The sequence below is a fragment of the Aethalodelphis obliquidens genome, unplaced genomic scaffold, assembly GCF_003676395.1.
Source record: "Aethalodelphis obliquidens isolate GAN/ISIS:26980383/991018 unplaced genomic scaffold, ASM367639v1 scaffold14, whole genome shotgun sequence".
In the NCBI taxonomy this organism is placed as follows: domain Eukaryota; kingdom Metazoa; phylum Chordata; class Mammalia; order Artiodactyla; family Delphinidae; genus Aethalodelphis; species Aethalodelphis obliquidens.
Genome location: NW_020837958.1, coordinates 5586639 through 5613302, shown reverse-complemented (window position 1 = coordinate 5613302; position 26664 = coordinate 5586639). Strand labels below are relative to the sequence as shown.

Here is a 26664-nt window from a genome sequence, read left to right as displayed (position 1 = left end):
ATGAATAGAGGACTTGCCCAGGAAACAGAACCAAAGTCAGTAAGTCTGGACTAGAAAGTGTCTTTTTCCTCCACCTATTTCGGTTATGCTTCCAGTTTCTCATGCTAAACTTGGAAATGTTCGCCCCCTTGCGTAAGTCCTAACAGTCTCTGATTTTGAGTGGACTCGTAGGCTGAATGAAGCTGGCGAGGTCGTCTACACCAGCATCCTGCTTTCATTAGGAACCGAGTTTAAACTCTGCTTGGATAAGAAACTGTCTTCTTTCAGAAGGCTCTGACACAGTAGCTGGTTTGGGAGTAACCCTCCTGTCAATAAAAGAAAAAGAAGTATAAGAGCTTATTGAAGTAGATGAAACAACAGTTCAGAGAGCAGCCCATGCAGTCAGGACTTGAGAGACAATTCCTGAGAGACAGGAGCACACTGAGGGGAGCTACTTGTTCACTCTGGCTCCTTCCCCGAGGGTGCTTCCTAATTCACAGCCCAGGGTATGGAGGCTTTGCAGAAAGCAGCAGTCCCACAGGGCTGACAGGTTGGAGTTAGGGGCTTCCAAAGTATCTGGGATTTGAAGAACAAAATCCTGGAGAAAGGGAACCACGGGCATATAGCAAAAAATGGGCGTGCAATCTTCCCTTAAGGTGTTTGCCAACTTCTGAGGTGCACACGATCAGAACAAAACTCTGAGAATCCCTGCAGAAAGAAACAGCTGGGAGCCTAACAAGCTCTGTAGCTATTTCAGCAACCGTGTATAGTACTGATGAGATAAAGATCAGTGTTCAAGGCTGGCCAAGATGGAGAGGTCCTGGTAAATACCCCAGGCTTTAATTGAAGGCCCAGAAGGCCACACCTTCAGAGTAAGGGCAAGCTGAAAAAAGGTGGCCCTGACAAAACTTGAAACCAACCCCTGACAGGATTATAGTGGACTGCATTCTCTGTACCTGCCAGAAGAATATGTTACATTCTTAGGAGGAAGATAATCTGGATCATCCAGAACCTCTACAGTTTTTTAATACAGAATGTTGGCATCCAATAAAAAATTAAGATGCACGCTAGAAGTTGAAACCAAATGAACAAAATGGAGAGTAAAAAGATGATAGAAAGAGACTTACAGGTTATTCAGATATTGGGGTTATCAGTCGGGAACAAACAATGTTCAATAATATAGAAGAAGAGAAGGAGGATTTCCACAAAGTTTTGAAATCTTCTTTTAAAAAGTCAAATGGAAATTCTGCAACTGAAAAATATAAGAAGGGAAAGTAAGAATTCAGTACATTGGTTTAATAGCAGTTTAGACACACACACAAAAAAAGGATAAAGGATTATTGGACCGGAAGAAAAAGTAGTAGAAAATACCCAGATTGAAGCACAGAGAGGAGAAATACAGAGAAGAGAATAAGAGACTTATGGGACATGGTGAAAACATTTTACGTACATGTGTATTTGGAGTCCTAGAAGCAGAGGAGTGTGACAGAAGCAATATTTTTAAAAATATTGACTGAGAGTTTTCTAAAAACAGGGAAAGACATCAAATCATAGATTGGAGAAGCTCTCCAATCCTAGGTGGGATAAACACAAAGGGCCACACTGAGGTATATCTGTGAACCTCGATGAAACAAATAGAATGAGCATACACTTAAACTCAGCCATATCAGAAATTACATTAAGCGTAAATGGACTATATATACAATTGGAAGCCAAAGATTTTTGAATCGGATAAAATATTAAAAGCCATTTATATCCTTTTTATAAGAGACAATCCTGAGACAAGCTTTGAGGGCACAAATTTGAAAGTAAAAGTTTTGGAAGTAAACACACACATGTACGTGCACATGCGCACAGGCAGAGAAGAATCAATAAAGATAAAGAATATTGAAACTACTTAAAATCAACTTATTGTACTTTACAGTGGTAAAACATCTCATCAATGGCAAAATTCTCTTTTTTTAAAGTGCACATAGATCATTTACAAAAATAAGCTATGTACTGGGCCATAAATCAAGTTTAAATAAATTGCCAAGTTTTGAAATAACGTGTGTTTTCTGACTACAGTGCAAAGTAGAAATCAGTAACAGAAAGATAAATAGAAAATCCCAAAATGTTTGGAAATTAAACAGCATACTTCTAAATGACCCATGGGTTAAAGAAAGTATCACAAAGGAAATTAAAAACATTTTTCACCTAAATTATAATGAAAATGATATATAAATATGTGGGATGCATTTAAAATAGTGCATAGAAGTAAATTTATAGCTTTACATGTATGTATTAAAAAAGAAGAAAGATTGAAATATCTAAACTTCAACCTCAAAAAGCTAAATGCAGGATGAATTAAAATCCCCCAAAACAGAAGAAAGTAAAAATAAGAGCAGAAAGGAACAAAATAGAAAAAAAATGTAAGATAAAGAAAATCAGCAAAACCAAACATTGGTTTTTTGAAAAGATAATAAAATTGATAAACATCCAGTAAGACTGATCAAGTACAAAGAGAAAACACAGATTATCAATATCAGGAATGAAAAGATGTGTATTACTACAGGTTCTATAGGCATTAAATAGGCATTGACGAACATTTAGTCCAATAAATTTAACAATTTAGGTAAAGTGAACACATTCCTTGAAAAATACTACCTGCAAAGCTGACATGAAAATGTGCGTAATCTTATGGGTATGAAAGAAAATTAATCCATGATTTAAAACCTTTACACGCCAAAAAAACACCTAGCCCAGATGGTTTTTTTGATGAATTCTCAGTCTTTCAAGGAAGAAATAATGCCAACCTTGCATAAAATTTGTCAAGGAATAGAACTTTTTCAACTTCTATGAGGCCAACATAACTTGACACCAAAATCTGATTTTAGTATTACAGTGTTGAGCAAAAGAGTAAACACTGTTTGATGCCATTCATATGAAATGCAGTAGTGGGCTAATAGAAATCAGAATAATGATTACTTTTGGAGGGATGAGGTTCTGACTGGGGTGCTGGAATGTTCTATATCTTTATCTGGGAAGTAGTTATAAGAGTACTGAAGGTAGAAATTCATTGAGTTGTACCCTTAAGATCTGTGCACTTTATGTATGTTATATCAAAAAAGACTCTAAACTTGCTCTGGTTAAACACACTGATATTTCGTCTTAAGTATCATGTAGTTTCTCTTAAACCTAAATTGAATCCAGTGTGCGTTTCACGTGCTCACGTGCTATTTTGACTGCCTTGGTTAAATGCCCACTCTGATGGAGCTGGCCTTGAACAGCAGGGAGCCTTTGCCTTGGTCTCCCTCTTCTTCGGGAATAAGGCAATTACCCAGACCCAGAGTTGGCTGGGACGGAGCATCTAGTTCTTCACTCTCTTTGCTCACTTCACACGGTGTGGTTTTCTTCACAGGCACGGTGGTTCTGGGAAGCGTACTTCCAGTCAATCAAAGCCATTGCCCTGGCCACCCTGCAGATCATCAATGACCGGATCTATCCATACGCTGCCATCTCCTATGAAGACTGGAATGACCCTCCCTCCGTGGTAAATGAATTCCGGGGCGAGCCACATCAGGCCTGGGCCAGCTATCAGGATGGGATGATGGGAAATGTACTGAATTTGTAAAGGTTATTCGAATTCGAGCTTTCTGAGATGAGAGTTTGCTATCAGACTTGGGGCCGATAGGACCCGCTTAATTTTGAAATGATGACAAAAGTAAGAAATACCGAAGCAGCAGCTTCCAGTTTATTTTAAATGTACTTAGGAAGGCAGTATGTTTATTTATTACAGAAATAAATGGGGAGGCCTGGGTCTTGTTGGAAATGGAAGACTTCTGATGACTTCTGCAGTTGTGGTGCTTTGAACTCTTGAAAGGATTCTGTAAGCAACTTAATAACAGCTTATATTTTGAGCACTTCCCCTTGTGCTTTATGCTAAGTGCTTTCCACGGATTATGTCGGTTAACATTCAGACCCCTTGTGAGGAACATCCTCAGCAAAAGTGATTGAGAGGCGTTAGGGATCGCTCAGGACTTTGGCTGAGGCCCCTGGGTACTCCCAGCAGCGAGATGGTGTGGTCAGAAGCTGCTCACGGGGCTTCGTCCTCGCTTGCAGGAGTCACGAGGCACTTGTGGCCTCGCAGGGAGTGTGTCAGCGGCCACGGCTTCTTTCTCACTGAAAGTGCCTGAAGCTGGAGAACACCTGCCGTCTGGCTCACAGACCCTGAGGCCTCCACCTGAGAGCACTAGGGTCTTCTCCACGTCAGACTGAATCGTTACTCTCTTTCCGGCCGGCCGTCATTGTCTCCTGACTCTACCTTCTCTAGATAGTCCTGTGTGCTGCCACCTGGTTAATCTTCATGTAGGGCCCTCCTTCCGTCCCTCCTTCCTTTCTGCCTTCCTTCCTCCCGCCTTTATTAAGTGGTTCCTATGTGCCAGGCACTGTGCCATGTGCTGAGAAGGCAGAAAAGGAAAGCAGGCCCTGCCCTCAAAGGAGCTCTCCACTAACTTGGGAAGCCAGCGAGGAAGGGTATTGTATGAGTAGTCCTGTACACCCTAGTGTATGGGGTGGGGCAGGCAGCGCTCCTGGATGGGGGTGGGCAGGACACTTCCTGAAGCGAGGGTGCCTGAGAGGAAGTAAAACGGTAACATCAAGTGAAACAACAGCAGACACCTTTCTGTCTTGCTTGAGGTAAAGTTTCCTTCTGTCTGTCTCTTCCCTTGAATCTGTTGCCAAAGGTAACCTTCCAGAAGGTTTCTATTCCTATATAAACCTAACTGTATAATCTTAGAACACAAATGGGATCATGCTATTCATAGTATTCTGTGCCTTGCCTTTTTCACTTTACTAATAGATCATGGGCTTACTTCCATTTCATTCTGTATAGGTATACTTCAGGTTTAAGGATGGCTGTATACTATTCCACTGTTCAGGTGTATCTTACATGCAAATCTATTTTCTAACAGTGATACAAGGGACATCCTTTCATATGTGTTTGCACATAAATGTGTGAGTGTATCTACAGAATTAATTCCAGCTGAGAAATTGCTGAAGGAATAAACACATTTTGAATGTTGATAGATATTAACAAATGGCCCTTTCAGAAGACTGTACCAGTTTATAGTTCCACCAGAAGCATTTTGGTTATTCTGGTTCTCCATGCCTTCAGTAACCCTGAGTACTTGAATTTTTGCTCAAGTGGAGGTTGACATCTCTGTCAGTTTCTCCCAGAATACAAATATAAATCCTATTTGTATTTCGATTGGTCACATTGAATTTTTAGATAGTTTTAGGCATTTATTCATTCAGTGGGTACTTACTGAGTGCCTGATACGTTCCAGGCAGTGTTCTTGGTACTTGAAATATGTCAGTCAACAAAGCAGAGGAAAATCCATGCCTTGGGGATTTACATTGCAGTAGATCTTGCCATCTGGAAGCAAGGTTTGTCTTTCTGGTAGAATTTTAAAGTTTCCTTTATATAGGTCCTTCACAAGTCCTGAAAATTTTTTTCTTAGGTATTTTATCTTTCTTATACTCTGATAAAGGAATATGTACTCTCTGACATTGTCGTTTCTAACTTTTGTGTGAAGGCATATTACTGGCTTCTGAACATGAATTTTGAAATACTCTTTTACTGAGTTCTGTAATTGTTTCACTTTTTAAACGTTGATTCTCTTGTGTCTTCTAGATATGCAATCGTATTTACAAATGCTAATTTTGCTTCCTTTTTTCAATATTTGAACCTTTTATTATCTTTGATCTAATTACCTTGGCTAGTAGTTCCAGAACAATGGTAAATGATTATCTGAGTGTTAAAAGGAGAAGGGCAGGTGTTTCTAGTCAGGGAAAGGGGGGAAGTTAAGTTCCATCCAGAAGGACCGGCAAATTCAGAAGTCAGAGGGACAAGAGAGCATGGCGGTTTCAGGAACTTCGAGGGGGTCAGTGTGGCAGGAGTGAAGGGGGCTTGTGAGGGAGAAGCAGAAGGTGGAGCCTACAGAGGGCCCAGGACACCAAACACCTGGCATCTTTTTTTTTTTTTTTTTAAATTTTTGGCTGCGTTGGGTCTTCGTTGCTGCACGCGAGCTTTCTCTAGTTGTGGCGAGCGGTTGCTACTCTTTGTCGTGGTGCGTGGGCTTGTCATTGCGGTGGCTTCTCTTGTTGTGGAGCACAGGCTCTAGGCGTGCGGGCTTCAGTAGTTGTGTCACGTGGGCTCAGTAGTTGTGGCTCGTGAGCTCTAGAGCGCAGGCTCATTAGCTGTGACGTGCGGGCTTAGTTGCTCCGCGGCATGTGGGATCTTCCTGGACCAGGGCTCCAACCCGCGTCCCCTGCATTGGCAGGCAGATTCTTTAACCACTGTGCCACCAGGGAAGCCCACACCTGGCATCTTATGGAAGGTTCTGGAATGTTATCTGTGGGTGATGGGAGATCACTGAAGTATTTACACAGGAATCATGTGGAGATATTGCGTTTCGGGTCAGTCTGCCATCAGTGTGGAGGATGGATCCGTTGTAGGAGGTTGAACCTAGAGGCAGGAGGCTGTTTCAGGAACCCAGGTGAGAATTAATGCAGGACAAATGTGAGTGATATTAGGGATCACTGACTAGCTGGCGGTGGGGGGAGTTCAGGAAGAGTGAGGAACATGGTGTCGTTTATCCAGATATGGAGTGCGGGTGCACGGGCGTCGTGGGCAAGGGCGGTGTTGGCATCCAAGCGCAGTCTGACTGCAGGGCCTGCCACAGTCCAGCTCCAGGCTGCCTTTCTAGCTTTATTTCCTTCTGTTGCCTTTCAGGGAGCACTAGATCTCTGGCAGCACAACTTTGTCCTTTCTGTGTTTGCTCCATGCTTTTCCTTCCCTGTGCCCTTGTGACTGTTAGTCCTTTCACTGAGATGCCTCTCTTTACCATTGTCTCTGGTCATCCACATTTTATCCGGATATCAGGGGCCTGCTTACATACCCCTTCCTCCATGAGGTTTTCCTATACCCCTAACTAAGCACGAAGTAATCTTTCCTTCTTGTAACTCTTAAAGCATATTATCTGTTTCCTTCCTATCACTTCACATGCATAGAAGTATAATTTCCTGTAAAGTTTTAAGCTTCTTAAGGGAATTTCTGAGTTATCTTGGTATTCCTCATAATACCTAGGACAATTTAATTCAGACAGGGAGCCCTTGGTACATGAAGGAAGGAGGCAGGGAGGAAGGAAGATCGGGCCCCCAGGGCTTGAGCCATCCAAGGCTCACTCACATGCTGTTGTGACAGCCATTATTTTATTTGACTTCACCCTGTTGGGAAGGTGGGGAAAGTGACAGATTCTTGCTCATCTCTAAAGCAGACACAATGAGGTTCACAGAGCCTGATGACTTGTCCAAGGTCATATAATGGGCAAGTTGTGTAAACAGGCAAGAACCCAGGTCTTCTACCTGCAGAGTACCTTGAGTAACTTAAAGAGTTTTATGGGAGCCATTAAGCCTCCTCTGGGCTGAAACATTTCCACTCTTGTGAGTATATGGTACAAGCTTGAGACAAAGAATATCACCTCTGTTCCTCTGTAGGAGAATTCATACAGGTGGGATGGTCATGGCGCAGCCAGAAAATGTGGAAACAGTAGGACTTTATTCTGTACTTTGAGCTAAAGCTCTAAGAAAAGTGTATAAGAGTAAGTGGCTGGGATTTTGGTCTCTGTCTTTCATAAGAATATAGACTAGGAGAAAATAGTATATGAAATTTTGTAGTTTTGAAATAGGTGTATTTTAATTTAGGACAGAACAATCAAAGTGCTGGACTCTAATTTGGGAAAGAACAGAAGTATAAAAAGCGTAGATCTGGATATGCAACTGGAAAATATCTTCTTAATTTTTTCCTTTAACTCTTAATCCTTTTTAGGGAAATTTAGTGTTTACCACATTTCTAGGAGCTCAGGTGATGAGAGCCCTGATTTAAAGCTGTGGGTTGTATATTTCTGCATCTTTAGTGAAAGCAACTGACAGGCAGCCTGAGTAACGTTGATTTATTTACAGTTAACTTTCCCCCTCCCTTTCAGAAATACTTAACCTACCCTAGATGTGATTACTATGAGCCCAACCTTCAGGGAAGTCTCCCCTCTAGATTCCATCAAATTACAGTATCAGACACCCCAAGGTGGGAGTAGGTGTGGATCTTGGTCAGTAAATCAAGGGATGATCTGGTTCTTTCAAAGATCTGCTGTCAGGGCCTCCAGCCATGCGCTGAGCTTGCTCAGCTGGAGAGGAGGGGTGAGAGTAGAGAGCCCTGTTTTGGCCTGATGCCGCTGCCTTAGTTTAATGTTAAAAAAAAAAAAAAGGGCCTATGTGTGTGAATGGTGGAGACAGCGAGGGGTTGCTGGTGTCGGCAGATGCTTTGCCATTTTCTGTAACCAGAGAGGGGACAAATTACGTTATCCGCGTTGCGCTACACTCTCAGAACTTGAACAAGTTTGAGAAAGTAACTCTGGAGCACAACTTTAAAGTTGCATGGCTGTCAGGTCTGGAGAGATTAGCCCTTTGTTTTGAATCTTCTCTTTGGAAGGAATTTCTCACCAAATTGAGGTTCTTTATGAGGGATGACATGTTTGTTTTTATCGTTAATTTTCTTAGCTCCTCCTGTCAATGATGCCTGCATTTTACTATCTTTTTAGTCTCTCCGTGCTTTCATTTTTCTCCCTTTTTTTGCAAATATCAGCAAAACTTTATCATCCCTGCAAATACGCCACACCTGTATTGCTTCTGAATGTCTGTGTCATTTCTGGTCTTGCCCCTTGGCAGGCCTGGTCCCTACATCTGGGCCTAGCCTGTGTGGCTGGGGCTCTCCTCGGGCACCCTCCCCCACCTTACCTCTGGTTCTCTGCCAGATGTGAGCATGTCTGGAGGACAGAGACTGAAGCAAGTGAGAGTTAAATGTGATGCGGGGATGGAGTGGGCCAAGAGCTGTGAAGTTTTGGATTTCTGGCATGTGCCAACAAAACCGTATCCTCTCAGTGTCACGGTACGCGGGCCTCTCACTGTCGTGGCCTCTCCCGTTGCGGAGCACAGGCTCCGGACGCGCAGGCTCAGCGGCCATGGCTCACGGGCCCAGCCGCTCCGCGGCACGTGGGATCTTCCCGGACCGGGGCATGAACCCGCGTCCCCTGCGTCGGCAGGCGGACTCTCAACCACTGCGCCACCAGGGAAGCCCTCAGTGTCAATTTTTAAAAAACTAAACGTAATGTAGTCCTAAAATCATGTTGTAGAGTGAAGTAGTTTCCCGTGTTACTTTTCTACAGTGTGATTAGAGAGATTATACTCCACCTTATCAGTATGTCCTAATTTTATTTACCCAGTCCCTTTTGACAGACAGTTTTGTTCACATTTGCTCTCATAGATAACACTAGTAAAGATACCGCAGATTTTTTTTCTTTTCGGCATTGGCCATACCAGACCTAGAACAGGGAGGAGAGACAGCTGGGGTCCCATGGCTGTTGACAAAAATTGATGAGAAAAATGGAGAAGTAACTTAAAATGGATTGTCGAACCTAGCATAAGAATGAGGTTGAAAATAAGTTTGTTCCTATGAAATCTAGCCAGAACGGTGACTTAGCTGCAAGCAGGGCCTCAGACGAGGATTATATACTTACCTAGACGTCCTGTCAGCATCAGTCCGAGTCCAGCTTTTGGAGGCCGGCAGGGAAGGCTTGGTAAGTGGGAGGGTTGTGTGCCAGCACTTACCTGACTGGCACTCATCACCCATGAGGAGCAGGGCTCAGGGCTGTGGGCACAGTGCAGCAGAGCTTGCTGTAGCCCCTAGTTCTCGGGGAAGTGGTTCTCCAGTATCAGTATGCATCAGAAGCTCCTGAAGGGCTCACGAAAACACGGGTGGCTGCCACTCCACACCTAGTTTCCGGGTAAGTCTCGGTGAGGTCCTAGAATGTGCATTTCTAGCAAGTTCCCAAGCAGTGTTCATGCTGCTGGTCCAGGGAACCATACATTGATGTGGGGTTGGTTCACAGGGTGTGTCCTGACTCACTGCCTGGAGAAAGCTCTCCCTCTCTCCCCATCCAGTTCCTCTTCTGTCCCCCTGGGGCTTGGGTTAGAAGCATCCAGGGCCGGGGTTCAGCCCACATCTGTCTCAGCTACATGAAGAACTCAGGGCTACTGGTACTTAGAAGTTCAGACGGCGGCCCTCATTCACAAAGGTTGTGGTTGTACAAGCCGCTGAAAATATCACTCAGCTGTAAATACTAACAAGCTATAAATCACTCTGCAGGCCGAAGAAGTGCCAGGTCAGACGCACGAAACGGAGCTCTGAGTTGAGAAGATACCCGGTTAGCAGTCTGTTTAACTCAGCCCCATGCCCTTTAACTTCCAGGTTGTGGAATGTTTCTCTGGAATTTGAATGCCTCTCCTGCCCCCCAGGAGGCCCTCTTGGCCTATTCTCCCCTTCTTCCTCCCACTGCCCAGATACGACTAAAGTATGTATGGAATTTAGAAATCTTAGCTTGAATTTTAAGTAAGTTTAAGCTTTCGGAGCCTTTTGTTTTTAGAGGCACCACATTTACAGGATCACAGTCGCACAAGCGGTCCACTCTACTGCCCTCAACTCCAAGCCTTTCCTTGAGCAGCCTTTGCCATTGAATTGTTTTGTATCTGTAGTTACTTCTCTGGAAACAAGCTAGAAAGTCTCAGGTCATGGAGTAAAGACAGCTGAGTTGGGTCTGTGAATGGGGAGATGCAGGAAGATCCCAAGAGCTGGACCCGGGACCCCAAGCCAAGAACTTGGCCAGTTCTGATGGTCAGATAGAAAATGGAAAAGATGAGGTCGCAAGTCAGATCCAGGTGGGGGAGGATAAGTAAGGCACATGAAGAGACAAACGCGGGGGTGTTGCAGCGAGGATCGTGTCAATCAGAGCGTCCTTCCTCGTAGAGGGAGAGTAGTATACCTGAGCAGCACACACCTGCACGGCGACTCCAGCCGTGGCAGTGGGTGAGCCACACGCACGGTTTCCCTGGATGCCGGCCTACATCTGCGGTTTTTGTAGAGTTCACTTTTATGACTCTGGCTTTCGTGAGTCAGCAGCTGACTGCTTCCTTATGTCACATGTAGGAGGGCAGCGAGGGGAGTAGTTTCTCGAAGTCTGTGGGAGCTTGGTGTGGCCGTAGATGAACTGAGGACATATTGAGTGTTTGGGCCACGTCATCCTTCATGCCCCAGCTATCGCACACCCCATTCCCTTTCCCCTTGTTCCAGGGGCCACTTCCATTCTCCTGTGAATCTGCTTAAGAGGTTACCAGGGAAATGAGTTGTTGTGTATCACAACATCAGGATAATGCATTCTGTTTCCGTTTCTAATATCCTATACTGTTTACATACCTGTCAATTAATATTTGAGTGTAGTTTTCTAATAAATGGGTCATTGTAGCTGCAGAGGAGAAAAATTTCCACACTGCTCCAGCTGGAGTTGATTCGTGATTTTTGGTTCTCTTTCGTATCTCAGCTGTATCACTTAATTTTGTAAATACTTAAAAAAAATAGTGCGGCTTAACACGTGTGGTTTAAAAATTCAGATAGTAACATAAAACGTAACTAAAATTAAGGCCTGTTCCCAGGGGGCAACTTCTTTCAACTCTGTCAGCTTGCCTCCGATACTTATTTTCCTGTCTCCTCATAAAATGCTGATAGTGCTATTTTTGATTTCTCAATCACAGACATTATCTTTCTACTTCCTTAGAGTTAGTGCTTTGTTTCCTGTTCTTGCCTCTTCCTCTGCACATTTCTTTTCTTTCTCATCTTACCAGTGGGGCGGTATCATCATTTTTCATTAAAGCAGTGTTTATTGTTGCATTATTAGGACTATATAAATGTTGCTGTCCACGGAACCAAGTAGTAAAACATGATTATGTATAACTTTTTATTTTCCGGGAAGTAAATACACAACCGCCCTTTTTTTCCCCCCTCTTAGTTTTCCGCGTTCCTGTCACTGGTTGTTACTGAATTTTCCACCAAAAGAGTGAAATGATCAAGCACAAGCAAACTATAGGATTTCTTCCCTCCTTGCCCATGTTTGTCCCTCCCTGCCTCCCTCCACCCTTCTCTCCCACAGCCCTGCACCTTCAGCTCCAGAGTGGATTGATTGCTCTCTAGGTCTCCTATGCAGAGGTCAGCCTAAATTCTCTGTTCACCATGATGCTCGGAATTCCCTTCTTTTCTCTTCTTTGTTGGATTCTTTGTTTCCAAGTTCTAACATCTTTCTCTTTTTTGGGTTATTTTTTCCAGTAGCTTCCCCAGAAAGGGGACTGTTGGGGGATAAGTTTACTGTCACCTTGCATGTCTGAAAGTGCATTTATTCTATTTCACATTGATTAATAGTTGGGCTAGTGTAAAATTCTGGTTGTGGTAGCTTTTCTTCAGCATTTTGAAGACATTGCTTCATTGTTCTCTAAGCTTCCCGTTTTAATCTCAAAAAACTGAGGTGTCATTCTAATTCCTGATCCTTTTATGTGAAATGTTTTATCTTCTTGGGAAATCCTGTGTTCTGAAACTTTATGATGGTGTGCCTCGGTATGAGTGTTTTTTTGTTCACTGGATACTGGTTTGGGCCCTTTATGAGGAAATTTTCATGTTTAATATCTTTGATTCTTTTTTTCCTCTGTTTTCTTTTTCTTCTTTATGGAACTTGGGTACCTAGATGATGAATATGCTAGACTGATACTTATTTTTCTTACCTTTGCTTTCCTGTTTATCATTTCTTTCTGGCTTAATTGCCTTTGTTTTAATTTCTTAGGTATTTTCTCAATTTTATCTTATAACCTTTCTTTTGATTTTTAACGTTTTGTTCACTTTTAATTTCTTAGAGTTTTTTCTTGACTTCTAATTAATCTTTTTTTATATCTTCCTATTCTTGTTTTAAGGATACTGTACTTTCTCTCTGAAGATATTTGTGGTTTTGTTTTTATTTGTCTTTAGCTCCCTGTATTGTTTGTTTCCTTTGAACTCCTTTTTCAGGTCTTTATTTTCTATCTTTCATATTGGAAACTTTCTTCAAATACCTGATGGCTTTCAGCAGTCTGCTCTTATTTAAGATAGAGGCACTGAAAGCTGATTGGAAGCTCTGCATACATGGATAGGTTTGTCGCCTCATGGGCTTTTACTGAGGTTATTAGGATGGGGACCTGATGGTTGGTATTCATGGGTTATTTCTGTTGGATTGGTTCACTGATCCAGAGAATAATCTTTCTGCCCTTGGGAGTAGGGAGAGGATGGATAAGTCTGGGCTGCATGCATGTGGGGAGCTGAGTGGGGGAAGAAGGGTTCTCATCCTTCACTTGATAGGTGATCACTTCATCTGCTGTATTCAGTGTGGTGCCTTACCCTGCCTTCCGTGCCTCATGTCGCTGAGTATGGAATCTCTCTAATTCATTTTCCCCAGGGAATAAACATCCTTCTCCTGCTAAAGTGGCAGAGGGTAGGGAGGACAGGTAGGGGGTGGGCCTGCCTGTGCATATAAGTTTAAGGGATCGTGGAACCAACTGTTTCTTATTCTTGTTTTTAGAGTCCGTCCTTCCTGGACACCTAGTACCTCCAATTTCTGAGTCTTCTTATCATCATCCTTGGAAGGTTTAGCTTCTTATGTTTTGCTAGGTACCTTACGTTCCCCTATCTGCCTTTTGTTTGCTTAAACAGACCTAAAATTCTCTGTGTTTTTTAAACTTTTTATTGTGACATAATTTCAGACTTAAAATTCCCAAAATAGTACAGAGTTTCTGTGCACCCCTCACCCATATTCCTCAGATGTTAATATTTTACCACATTCCCTTTATTCTTTTCTGTGTGTGTGTGTATTCACATTCATATATGTCTTTTCCTGAACCATTTGGAAGGTGCAGGTATGATGTCCCTTTACCCCTAAATATTTCTCATGGAATCACAGTACAGTTAACCAAAATCATTTGGAAATAAACAGTGATCCAACATTATTATTTAATTTATAGACCTTATGTAGAGTTTTGCTAGTTATTCTCATAACATCCGTCATAGCAAAGGAAGATTCCAGACCATGCATTGCGTTCAGCTGTCATGTCTCTTTAGCCTCCTTTGGAACCGTTTCTCGAGTCTTTTCTTTGTCTTGCATGGCATTGGCCTTTTCAAAGAGAACGTGTCAGTTACTTTAGAATATGTCCCTTGATTTGGGTTTGTCTGATGCTCTTGTGTCAAATTATGCATCATGTTCCAAATTATAGAAATTTAAGCGATGCATTTTTGACAGGAATATCACAAAAGTAACGTTGGTTCTCAGTGTATCCCATTGGAGGACACATGATGTCAATTTGTCCTGTCAGTAGTGATGATAACTTCGCTCACAGGTTTCTCCAATGGGAAGTTACCCCTTTCTTTTAACGTGTCTTGGGGGGGAATACTTTGAGACTCTGTAAATATCCTGTTACTCCTCAAACTTGCACCTACTGGTTTTAGCATCCACTGATGATTTCTTGCCTGAATCTGTTGGTATAATGGTTGCCAAATGGTGATTTTCTATCCCCATTCTCTGTCTGCTTTTGAGAGTGATTTTTCTTCTTTAACCTGGAGTTCGTGTCTTTAATCAGTGTTGGAAAATGGAGTCATTTTCTCTTTGAATATTACATGTCTGTCATTCTCGCCAGTCCTTCCTCTTGGAATCCTATTAAATGTATGTTAGGCCTCTTTCATTCTGTGTTGTGTCTCTCAGGTTGGTTGGTTGGTTTGTTTTTTCCCCTCATGTTTTACACATCTTAACTCTTTGTGCTGCATGCTGGATAATTTTTTCACATCTATTTTGCTCTTTTCTTTAGCTGTGTCCGATGTGGTTTTTTTACCCATCCATTGAGATTTAAATTTCAATAGTTATTTCTAGAAGCTGTAATTATTTTTGAAATCTGTCTGACCTTTTTTTCATAGTGTCTCTTTTTTTCCACATATGTTTTCAGTTCACTCTTTTATACCTTAATTATTTGAGATACTCACTTTATATTCTCCCGTAATCCAATTTTAAAATTTCTTATAAGGTCTAATCCTGTCCTTTGTCTGTTGCTCTTGTTGCATTGTTTCCTTATATGTTTTATAATTTTGGAATGTGAGTTCATCTCTGGTAAGATTTTCTGTGGAAATCTTTGCCACCCGGGGTAAGGGGGTATTTCTCCAGAGAGTTTGTTTGTTCTTGGTTTTTTTTTTTTGCTTCTGCCAGGTGTTCCAGAAGTATTGCAGAGATAAATCACTTTTTAACATTAATTTCTTGGTAAGAGGTTTCCATACTACACAGGGAAAGTCCGTTTAGACCCTAAACCTACATGAGGGCTAGCCTCTATGGAAAGCACCCACTGTGCCCAAACTCAGGTTGAAAAGGATAAATGTTTTTCTGTTGTCTCCACATACTAGGGGTGACTTTCTGGACTGCCTTCTCACTGACTGTGCAGGCCTTGAAGGATTCTGGCTTGATGTGTAAGTCTCATTGCTAGTTTCCTTCCTTCCTATGCCCAAAGCCAGGTCCCTCTTCCGGTATGGGTGTGAAAACCCACACCCCTGCATTACTAAGCGCAGCAACAGCCTCTGCCCTCCCCAGGGCACCGTGGTGTCAACAAGCCCCTGGGCCTTCAGCTCTCATTCGTAGTTTTTCTTCATTTTTGGTTCCTGGCGATTTCCCATTTCCTGAATATTTAAGAAGACTTTTGTTACATTTTATTCTACATTTCTGTGTGTCGTCTAGCAAGAGGCTCCATCTGTTTCACCTCCCCAAATGTACTGAACTCCTGTCCACCGGTGTCTCCTTGCCTATTCTTTTTGCCCCTGTGGGTTCATATGCCCACCCCCCACCCCGGCCCAGGAGGAAGCAGAGATAAAACATAGTAGACAAAACATGTACCTTATTGGAATTGCAGAGAAGTTAAGAATTAAGAAATGACTGCATTTTAGAGGTTGCTCTTCCCACTTTGTATCAACTTTAATGGTGGTGTTACACTCCTGTCAGCTCAAAAGTGTATGAAAGCTTTGGTTTCCTTGGTCTTAAGTGTGTGGGTGCTTTGTGCTCGGATGCCACAGCTGTAACTTAACCTTTCCCAAGAGTTTCTGTTTACCAAGCTAGTGAAGTCTTCCTCCATACCATAGCTGACCGCTAAAATACAGTCAGTGGGCCGCCAGCAAACATTTTTATGCCCAGGCCAGGGAACGGGCCTCTCTTTCAGACTGTGAATGTTTCAGGTATGGGATAGTCGGATGAAACCGTAGATCTGTTTCACCTCTCTTGAGAAGTAGGAGTTTGAGCCACCATTAGCATTCTTGAACACTTTGGATTATAGATTAACCTTGTTGACTTGAATCAGGTAAGTTTCTAGTTTTTTCATTGAAGTGTTTCTTTTAAGTGTTTTCAGTGTACTTATTAAGTAACAGATCCAGGGATGAGGAGTGTGTGTTTGAAGACTGTGTCTAAGAATAATCCACATTTTTTGCTATCAGACAGCTGAACCGTTATTTTTAACATATAAAATTATGAACCAGTAAAATCAATGATGTGTTACATTTGCGCCTACTTTATTATATTCACCCATTTAATTGATTTGACAGTATCTTAAACCATCTTACCATAGATATGTTTAGTGAAATTTATTACTTGCAGACTGATATAACTCATGAATTATTAAAAGCATCAACATATGGAATCCACTCATTCCTCATTCCAGCTCCTTTCAATATGGCTTAGGCTGAGCCATTTAACTGGCTTCTGTCCATCCCACTGATGGAAGCCACAGCCAGACGAGGGTTCTTATAAATGATTGGCTTCCTTTCCAAGCAAGAGGAGGATGAAATGTCAACTTTTCCTCTACCACCTGAAAAGCAATCAGGGGCAACCCTTCCTGCTCTTCTTGACAGTAGTTTGGCTTTATAGAAGAAGGGTGGGCACCAGGCCAAATGTGAATTTCAGTGCTATGTAAAGACAAAAGTTAAGAAGCTAAAACTCAGATAGTAACTGGAATTTTCAGAGAGGCATTCAGATGGGTTTAACCTGTGAGCCTTCAGAAAACTAACTGTAGCTGAGAAATTCCTGAACTGCAAGTTTTAATCCCTTCTTTCCTGGTGATGATCCGAGTAAATTGAGGTTACTTACCGAATCTCTCTTTGCAGCAATTTGCTCATCTGTAGGACTGGGTTTAGGGATATTAATAGCTTCAAAAGAATAGTATAGCAGTTAGTGGCTGATTACCAATTGCTAATCAGGGTCATTGAAAAGGACATTTTGGAATCAACCTGAGTTCAAGACCGTTTATTAGCTTAACATTGTGCTTTCTTATCTCTTTGAAATTTGTTATCCTTATCTGTAAAATGGGATATTACTTATTTCACAGGATTATTATGAGATATTAATGAAATAATATATGTGGAAGCATTTTGTAAGTGGCATTAATGTAATGCTGCTAGTGTAATGCTTTATCACATGGAAACATACATTCTAGAATTGGATGGGACTTTGGAGGGGAAAATTGAAATTTACAGAGGGTGATTTTTTAGATAGATAGATAGGCTCTATTGTGTGTTTTCTGTCGTTTAATCCTTACAACCCAAAAGCAGCATTCTGTTGGCTCCATTCTTACAGATGAAGAAAGTGAGTCTTATTTATTTTTAAGATCTATGTCCCCATCATCCCATTTTATAGATGAGGAAATGGAGGTCTGAAGAAGTGTGGTGCCTTGCCTGATGCAGAGATTCTCAGTCCATCATTCCATCTATTATAATACACTGCCATGTTTTCACAATAATTATTTTTATCTTGCACACAGACTTGGCCCTCAAATTAAACAGGAAACACAATAGCACCTAATTAGATTATTAGTGTAAATATAGAAAGACTTCTGTCACTGGCTTCATGGTGGATTAGATATGCTAAATGACCTTCCCAACTGAACAACGAAAATACTGAATAAAGTATGATAGAGCCTGTTGCTAAGCTGGTATAAAAGTAAGATATTTGTCGACCCTAAACAAAGTGAAACTAGGTATCCTGGAAGGTGAGTGGGGGCCAAAGCTGGCTTTTGCTGCAGAGATTTTGCAGAGTTTGATGACCTGGAGCTCCCTGCCTGGTAACTGTCTGAAATAGGGGATAAGGGAGCAGGATTGAAAGCCTGTGGCCTGTGCAAGTTGGAGAATCTGTCAGGAGCTTCCTGGATGAAACCAGGAAACTAAAAGAGCCTCTTCAATGTCAGGGTAAAGAATAAGAAGTCTGTATTGACCCTGGTGTTGAGCACTGAATTCATAAGCCACCTTCACATGGTTTGTGGTCCAAGTTCGTACTACAAGTGTGGTCTGAATAAACCTTAAGAGGAGAATTTCGTTGAAGGTGGCCCTGAGTTGATAGGGACCAGCAGAAGTAGACACACATCCTCTCTGGAGGAGCTCATCTTCAATCCAGGTCTCAAATAATTCTTAAAAATAAAGTGTCTATGGAAAATGATCAGCTCACAGTAAAAAACCATAGTTTTTTACTACATCAGAGTGAGAACCAGCAGAAACACAGCTGCAAGAACTTCAGATTATTAGATTAGATTAGATTATTAGATTCAAAGCAATTGTTCAGAATGCAGCCCAAAGAGGTGGAAAATATGAAAGAGTAGTGACATGGAGAACAGAGGAACAAGGTACAACATACGTCTAATCACAGTTCCAGAAGGAGGAGAGAGAGTGAATGGAAACAGGCCCTTTTGAAAGAATAATAGCTAAGACTTTTCCAGAACTGTTGAGTGATGCCAGCCCTCAGATCGAAGAAGACCAACACACCACAAGCAGGAAAGTCATAATGAAACTGCAGTGCAGCAAAGAAAAAGGAGATCTTAAACACATCTGGAGGCAAAAGAGACTAACAGCAAGAAAAGATTTGGCTTGCTTCTGTGACCCTGAGTTAGTCTCTGTGGCTCAGTTTCTTTGGATGTTAGAGAGTCACCATACCTGTTACTCCAGTCCACCCAGATGTGGTTAGACGCATTCCAGTGCCACCATGTAGAAAACTTATTTACCAGTACCTTACTGTAAATAAATTGTAGGAATTCTAGGTTTTTAATTTACTGTCTTCCTTGGTTGTGTCTACAGCACTAAGGAGATTGCTAGCCTTCGATTTTCTTCATCTTTCCTGTGTCTGTTTAATGTAAAGTCAGTGAGATTTAGCCATCAGTGTTCTCCTTGTTTTTCGGAACAATCAGTTATTTTTTATGGGTGGGATGAATCAAAGACACAGCGCAGCAAGTAGACTTCAGGCTCGTCCCCAGATCTTTTCTCTCGCAATGTAAGAGAGCCTGCTGGAAGACATCCTTAGGTCTCTGTATTTCTCCGGCTTCCCGAGTCAGCGCACGCCCAGCGGAGTGCTGTGCTGCAGAGTGGAGCTGGAGAGGTTTAATGGTTCAGGCAACTTGGGCCACGTTACTGATTGCCCCTTTCAGATCTCCCAGCACCCATTAACATAAATATCATCTCACCGTTTTGGACAGGGGACACCACCCTCATGCACGTTAGTAATATGATGCTAATGCTTAACCCTTTCATTGCTCTCTCTGCTTCAAAGGCCTTGCCCTAATCCATTGATAGGGAGTCTGTTTGAACCTAGAGGAGAAATGAAAGGGTTAACTCCTTTTGGTTTTGCCCTTTGACCACTTCAGGATGAGAGGCATGATGAAATACTTTTCAAAGTCTTCAGTGGAAACACATCATGCATAATTGGAGCAAAAAAGAATAAATCAAAGCTTCCCCCCCCCCTTTTAGTCTAGTAATTCATAATTGAAACCACATTGAGGTAAGAGTTGATAACTTCAAAACAACCAAGAAAACTGCCCTTTCTGTCAAGGTAGGGATAGGTAAGGCTACTCATAGCCAGGAGCTCGACAGCTTCTGTGTAACAAGCCTGTCCTCTCCTCTTTTCCTTTCTCCTCTGACTTCTCACTTTTCTGCTCTGGCATTATACCTTCATTTACATCAAATATGGATTGACTCAAATATCTGCTTAATTCTCTTCTTGTCACATGAAGTTGTACGTAGTGAGTAATAGGGATTAAATTTTGGATTATGCTGCTTTGAGCTTGATTCCTCCTGTCTGGAATTTGGTTGGTTTAGGTTGAAAGAGTCCTTTCGTTGGTATTAGAATGTGGTCTTCCTCACTCTTGATTTTATAATCTTCCTGTAGTTCCAGCAAGAACATTTCGGAATGGTTAGCAATGTGCTCACCAGCTTCCTCCACTTTCTGTATGGTAGGTAACCTTGACTGGAATGGTTTTGGTTAGGCTCATATATGACTCCCATGGCCTTTCTACTAAGGAAGCAAAACAGGATTGCAGGAAGGGCCCAGACAGCTTCCTCTGTGTGAGATTGCCAAAGGCACTCCTAGTTAGTTGAGTTTGAATCCCTTTCTTGAAGGAGAAGGCCCCTTCAAACTGGTAGTTGACTTTAAGCCTGGTTTCCCAAGACTTCTCTTTCAGGGGATCCTGACACCTGAACCCACATCTCCGTCTTGCTGGTTTGTTTGTTCACTACTAGTTCATTCACCAGGGCTTTCCAGAATAAGTGATGTGGTAGGAGAGAACTTCTGGAAAGCGGGCATGGTGGCGTGACGGTTGTCATGGCTCTCGTGGATTACGTTAACAGTCTGGATCGCTCAGCTTCCGTGATGAGTACTTGTTTTAAGAGTGAGGAGTGGGCTTCCCTGGTGGCACAGTGGTTGAGAGTCCGCCTGCCGATGCAGGGGACACAGGTTCGTGCCCCGGTCCGGGAAGATCCCACATGCCGCGGAGCGGCTGGGCCCGTGAGCCATGGCCGCTGAGCCTGCGCGTCCGGAGCCTGTGCTTCGCAACGGGAGAGGCCACAAAAGTGAGCCCGCGTACAGCAAAAAAAAAAAAAAAAAAAGAGTGAGGAGTGAAGCGAGGAAGGGGGGGCACGAGATGACGGAGGTATTTGGGCTCAATGCTGGTGCTCTGTCAGAATGACACACGCTTCTCCTCTTAGTATCTCCTCTCACCTTGGAGTGAACGGTTTCACTGAGCGTATCTGAGAACCAGCGTTCCGAGGTACAGCTGCGGTAGCTGGGCTTTGCCTTTTCCTCTGGTCTCTATTGCTGGGTGCCTGGTTTCATGCCCCATCTTGCCATGATGCAGATTTAATCAGGCAACAGAGTTAATTGCCGCATCGTTTGCTTTTTCCCTGGCAGAAGTCAGAGTCTTGAGTAAATTATGGAGGTTTAAATGTGCTTGATTTCCTGCAGAAAGTGGGGTCAGAAGGTCCCAGACTGTAGACACTCTCTTTGGTCAGCCAGCAGGGGGTCAGCTCTTAAAGGTATTTCAGAGGTGACTAAATGCTGTTTTTGAAATGTCCTTCTCCAGTATGTTTTTTTTTTTTTCTGGGGGTTGGTTTGTTGACCTTACCCCAGCAGAGTGGAGTGTCTGCATGAAGGCGTGCACCCCAATTAAAGCTGCCTTTCTCCACGCTGTCCCTGGGCTCCAAAGGCAAATGGGATTATGTTTGCAGAGGGAGAAGCACCCGGCACAGAAGCCCAGCTGCAGATCAGCGTTTCCTATTTCTGACCTTCTGAGATAGAACATGAAGGTAGCTGTGTTAATTTATCAGTAAAACAATACTCAGGAAAAAGAAAGTTTCAAAAGAAATCAACAGAAGGCCAATCACGAGACTTAAAAAGAAACTTCTGTCATATGGTCTTTTCATGCTGTGGCTTTAGCCTGCCTGACTCTGAGGTCCCTCGTCTCTGCTCTCCTTCCTTCCTCCTCCCAGCCCTGGCCCTGGTGGAATCTGTCCCGGTCTTGGAAGCAGGTCTTAGGACGTGCTGCTCAGTTTGCCCTTCGGCTTCTTTGGCCAGCACTCTCCTACTTGGTCTCCTCCTCACCTCCTCCAGGGAGATGGAGGTGACAGTATGGACCTTCGTGTGCCCACGGGACTTTAGGACCTTGTTTTAGTACTTGTTATTTGCGTTATAATTTGTCTTTTTACCTAGCTGTCTTCCCTACCAGATGATGAACTTTTTGAGGGGAAGGAGTTTGTTCATCTTTGCATCTTTAACACTATTCTAGGCTTATAGTTTGTGCTCAGGAAATGTTGACTGAGTGAATGAGCACCAGAAACCATATTGGTGGGAATGATTGCTGAGCTGCTAACTACCATTGTTTCAGCAGACAAGAATATGAATTGGAGCGAGCTAGAAGTTTTTTGTGTTTGCTTTCAACTACCATTCATGGATTTCTGTGTTGAGCCCTCCGCTGAGTGCTTACGTGCATAATCTCATTTAATCGTCATCACCTTAAGAGGCAGGTACTGTCATGCTCTTCATTTTACGGGTGAGGAAGCTCACACTCACAGAAGAGGCTTTACACACCACAGTAAATGGCGGCATCCCAATTCCAACCCTCTATTAAATATCCTAATCCTACACTTCTTCAGAATACTTAGCACAATAAGATGGTTGGTGAGTATTTTTAAATGAATGAACTAAGTTGGAAATCATTTCAGAGCTCATGACGTCACTCATTTGAATGTACATTAACTGTTCACACCCATACACAAAGAGGACAGAAAGAACGCGACCCGGATCATTTGGGCTTAACTGAATCATTCTCAAACAAGTTTTTCTTCAGTCGCACCAAGCACCGTGCTAGATGCTGGGTGTTAATAACAGTTATGGCTCCTTTTTTCACGGAGCTTTCAAGGTAGTTAAAATATAATGAATAGGAAAAGGAAGGAAAAGGAAGGAAAAGAGAAAATTGTGAAAATAAAAACAGTATATTTGGAAAGGAAGAAGCAGAGGTAGAGAATCCAGGTAAACCAGGACCCCAGAGCGTGGTAAGGTAAAGGTAGAGAGGAAGAAGGGTTTCATTTAAAATCTTGGTGCTGGAAGATACCTCATGATCGCTTAGCCTACCCCCCTCTTCTGAGACCTGCAAAAAATAAATCCCAGAGAAATTGCTCTTCCCACAAGGTCATCTATGGCTGCCTTTATCAAATGTTTGTGCCAGGTACTTTACATTTGTTACCTATTTACTTTCATTAACAACATTTAGATTGTTAAGAAATAATAAAGACATGTTAATAAGTAATTATTGTGTTAAGTAATACCACCTAGAAAAGTAGTATTATTACCATGATCTTATAGATTCAGAAACTGAGGTGCAAGAGCGGTTAAGTAATTTACCCAGGTCACACAGCTGGCAAGTGGAAGAACCTGGCTTCAGATTAAGGACGTGTGACTCTGAAACTGACCCCAAATGTGCTGATTCACTTTTGAAGTCTTCTGCATCCACCTTGGTGGCATAGCCTACAGTAAAGTGTCGAGCCTGTAACATAGCAAATGTCTGCTCAGCGGCTTCTGTGTTGCCTCCACGTTCATCTCAAAGCCTGTTTTTTATGGGAAAGTGTTGGCAAGATTTCAGAGCTTGTTATGTTCCTTTACATGCCCCGTCTCCCCAGTGTGCTGCCTTTTCTGCTTCTCCAGTCTTCAAGCCCTGTTTGGTATGCAAGTGAGTGGTGTGGAAAAATTGAGCACCAAAGACAAGTTACTGTCTGTTTCCCACCCACCCGTTCCTTTGTCTCCTCCCCCAACCCATAACCATCCATTTCCCGAAGGGAGCTGGCATAAGGGATGAGACCAGATCTGTTGTCTTGCCAGAGACCCTGTTCCTTCTCCCTGGCAGCGCCTTGAAACCAGAGCTGTGATGCCTTTCAGCGGGGGTGCCTCAGTTTAAATTCCAAGGGATTCATTTTCTGAAACCAAGCTTTGCATCTCTCAGGGAATTTTCCTCTCCTTTTAATGTCATAGAGTCATGCAAGTGTGCTGGCATTCCCCACTTCTCCCAAAGAACAGACTTCATTTTGTTGGGGGTTTAATAGTTTTTCCTTCTGTGTAAGAGGTGTATTTACCATTTTAAATTTATGTGTTCCCTTTGTGTCAGTGTTATATATTTGGTGCGTTTTTTTATTCCATGTACCCTGTGAAATCATAGTGTTTGGGTGGGCCCTTACATATTGGCCCAGATTTGATTATCAAGGATAAAGAAAACCTCCAGCATTTTTGTCTCAGAGAGAGCTGGAAGTAATAAGCTCTGGAGTTTCCCACAGTTCCAGTTTCCAGAGTCTATAAGTGGTGATGCTTACCCCGGACTCAGAGTTGGAGGAAGGGCCGAGAACCACCACATCCTGGTGTTCTGGAGCCAGATGGCCTGGGCTCTTTCCCACTTCTGTCACTAGCAGGTTATGTAACCTTGAGCGTCATTCACTATTTCTTCCTTCCTTTTTGGACTGGTAAAGCACATGATTAGACATCATTCACTATTTCTAGTCCTACAGTTTCATCATCTGTAAAATGAGAATAATAACTATCTATCTTGGGATTGCTGTGAGGCTCAAATGAGATAATTCATGTAAAGCACAGTGCCTAACAGTTCAGTACTCAGTAAATCTTGACTGTTTCGACATCACACATTAAATTATTTTACACGCTTCTTTAAAAAATCTTTTTTTTTCTTTTCCATTTAAAATGGTGATTTTCAAGCATACGAGTATTATGTCGGGAGGAGTAGATGAGTGGGCTGGGATGGTGATAGCAGAGAGACCATGAACCTTAGGGAGGAATTGTGACTTAAGCACAGGGCTACTTCCTGACCTCAGTTTCCATGCAAGTCAGGAAGCTATGAAGAACAAGATAGGAGTATAAAATGAAAAGGTGTTCCTACAAAGGTAATTAGATGCAGGCTACAAACACTAAAATCCGGGCACCTTCCTAAGACTACAGCTTAACGCCAAAGCATGATGTCATGGAAACAAAAAGTCAGCGTTAAGAAGATAGCCTTTCCTATTGTGTCTCTTGGTTGTGAAATCTAATTATGGCCTGTTGTGGACATTTTGGCTTTAATATCCTGATTACATTAGGACTCCAGGAATCCCGTTCAGTCTCCTTGAGTTCCCATCCATGTGTATTCCATGTGTTTGTGTACATTTCCTGTCCCACACTGTTACATCTGGCACACAGCTGTTGTCATATACGTGGTGATGGGTGTCCATCAGTGATATGGATGAGGTTAGTGGGGGGACCTTGGGAATCCCAGAGTACGAAAGACTCTAGGGAGTGTAAGCAGCCAGAATAACAGGTAGGTCGTTTCATATTCAGCCTCCTCTTGGGGACGATGAAGTTAGGTCCTGGGCTTTTCACATATGAAAGTGAATGTAATTAATGCCACTGAATTGTACACTTAGAGATGGTTAAAATGGCAAATTTCATATTATATTTTACCAGTTTTTAAAATTTAACAGTGTAATATACCAAAAACCATTGTATACTTAATTATATCTCAATAAAGCAGATTGAAAATATAAGAATGCTTTAACAGTCGTTCCCTATTATCAATACAAAAATATCTTGTTTACATTGCTGCATTAAAAATGACAATATTTTAATGGTAGCAAAGAAATTGAATTTTATTCATTACTTTTTAAACCTTATTTTGAACAAAATTTAGACTTACAGATAAGTTGTGAGAACTGTACAGTGAACTCACATGCTCATCACCTAGATTCACACATTTCATTGACTCTTTATTCCCAGTGTTCAGAAGTGATGTGCTTTGATATGGTTTTTGTTTCATTGGTTTTTTTAGTTGTTGTTGTTTTATCTTTTTATGTTTTTAAAATTCAGTGTACTCATTACTTATTTGGTCCTTTCAATCTGAAAATTTGCATCTCATATCTTCTGTTCTTAGAACTTAATTTCTTTGACAGTTTTGTTTCTTCCATATTCTGTGTTTTCTTTTTCAGGAGCCTCCTATTAGATGGATGTTGGACCTCCTGTATTTTCTCATCTTTTCTGTCCTGTTTTTCATCTCTTTTTGTTCACCAGACTGCAATACGTCATCATCTTTATCTTTCAATACTGCCTTAAAAAAAAAATTAAGCTATCATATTTTTAATGTTCAAGGGTTCTTCCCTATCTTTGATAGACCTTTTAAAATAAAAATAGCAATTTATTCTTATTTCATGGGTGGAAAAGTCTCAGAGGATATGAAGTTATTTAAATTTCCTTCTGCTTCTTCTGTTGTCTGTTTCCTCTGAGTTCCTGTTTTTCTCTTTGTTCATTCGGTTTCTGTTGTTCATGCTGAAGATATTCTTGAAATGTCTGATTCTAGGATCTGTTTGTGATTAAGAGGGAAGCACTAAAAACCTGATCAGAAGGGTTTTTTTGGTTTTTTTTGTTTGTTTGTTTTTCACAGTTCATCCATTTAATAAACGTCTGACAAGAACAAAGCTAGGTGTCAGAAATCTAAAGACAAGTAATCTAGGGGTCTCTTTTCCCAAAGAGGCCAACTATCTGATTGTAACAAAAAAATCTAAGCAGGGGAAGGGCAAGCTGAATGGTCAAGTACTGTTGTCATTCACACTCAAATCTCACTGAGAGGGTATTGCCATGTTCTCTTCCCCTATGGGATCCGAGGTGGTTTCTAGGTCAGACTGAGGTCTTCTAGGGCGCAAGGGACAGGGTGGGGAAGGCCCAGGGTGACAGTGCACGTCAGGGTGTGTCAGACGGAGAAGGCGAGCGTGTGCACTGACACAGCAGTTCACCTGGACACATGATCAGAAGTTTTTTGTTTAAGGGAAGCTTGTTGCCCGAGGGCTTCACTGTAAGGTGGTGGAGCTTCGCTGTAAGGTGATGGAGCTTC

At 42.2% G+C, this 26664-nt stretch overlaps 1 protein-coding gene across 4 annotated transcripts in view; it reads left to right on the top strand.

Moving 5' to 3' along the window:
• Positions 1 to 26664, top strand: part of EXT2 (exostosin glycosyltransferase 2) — a 137343-nt gene that overhangs the window by 63376 nt on the left and 47303 nt on the right. For 3 of the 4 annotated variants that reach the window (XM_027114944.1, XM_027114942.1, XM_027114943.1), the window contains one exon: positions 3380 to 3511. The exons of the other annotated variant lie outside the window; for it this stretch is intronic. In XM_027114944.1, the coding sequence (XP_026970745.1) occupies positions 3380 to 3511 (132 nt within the window). The remainder of the gene's footprint in view (positions 1 to 3379; positions 3512 to 26664) is intronic. 4 annotated transcript variants of the gene reach the window in all.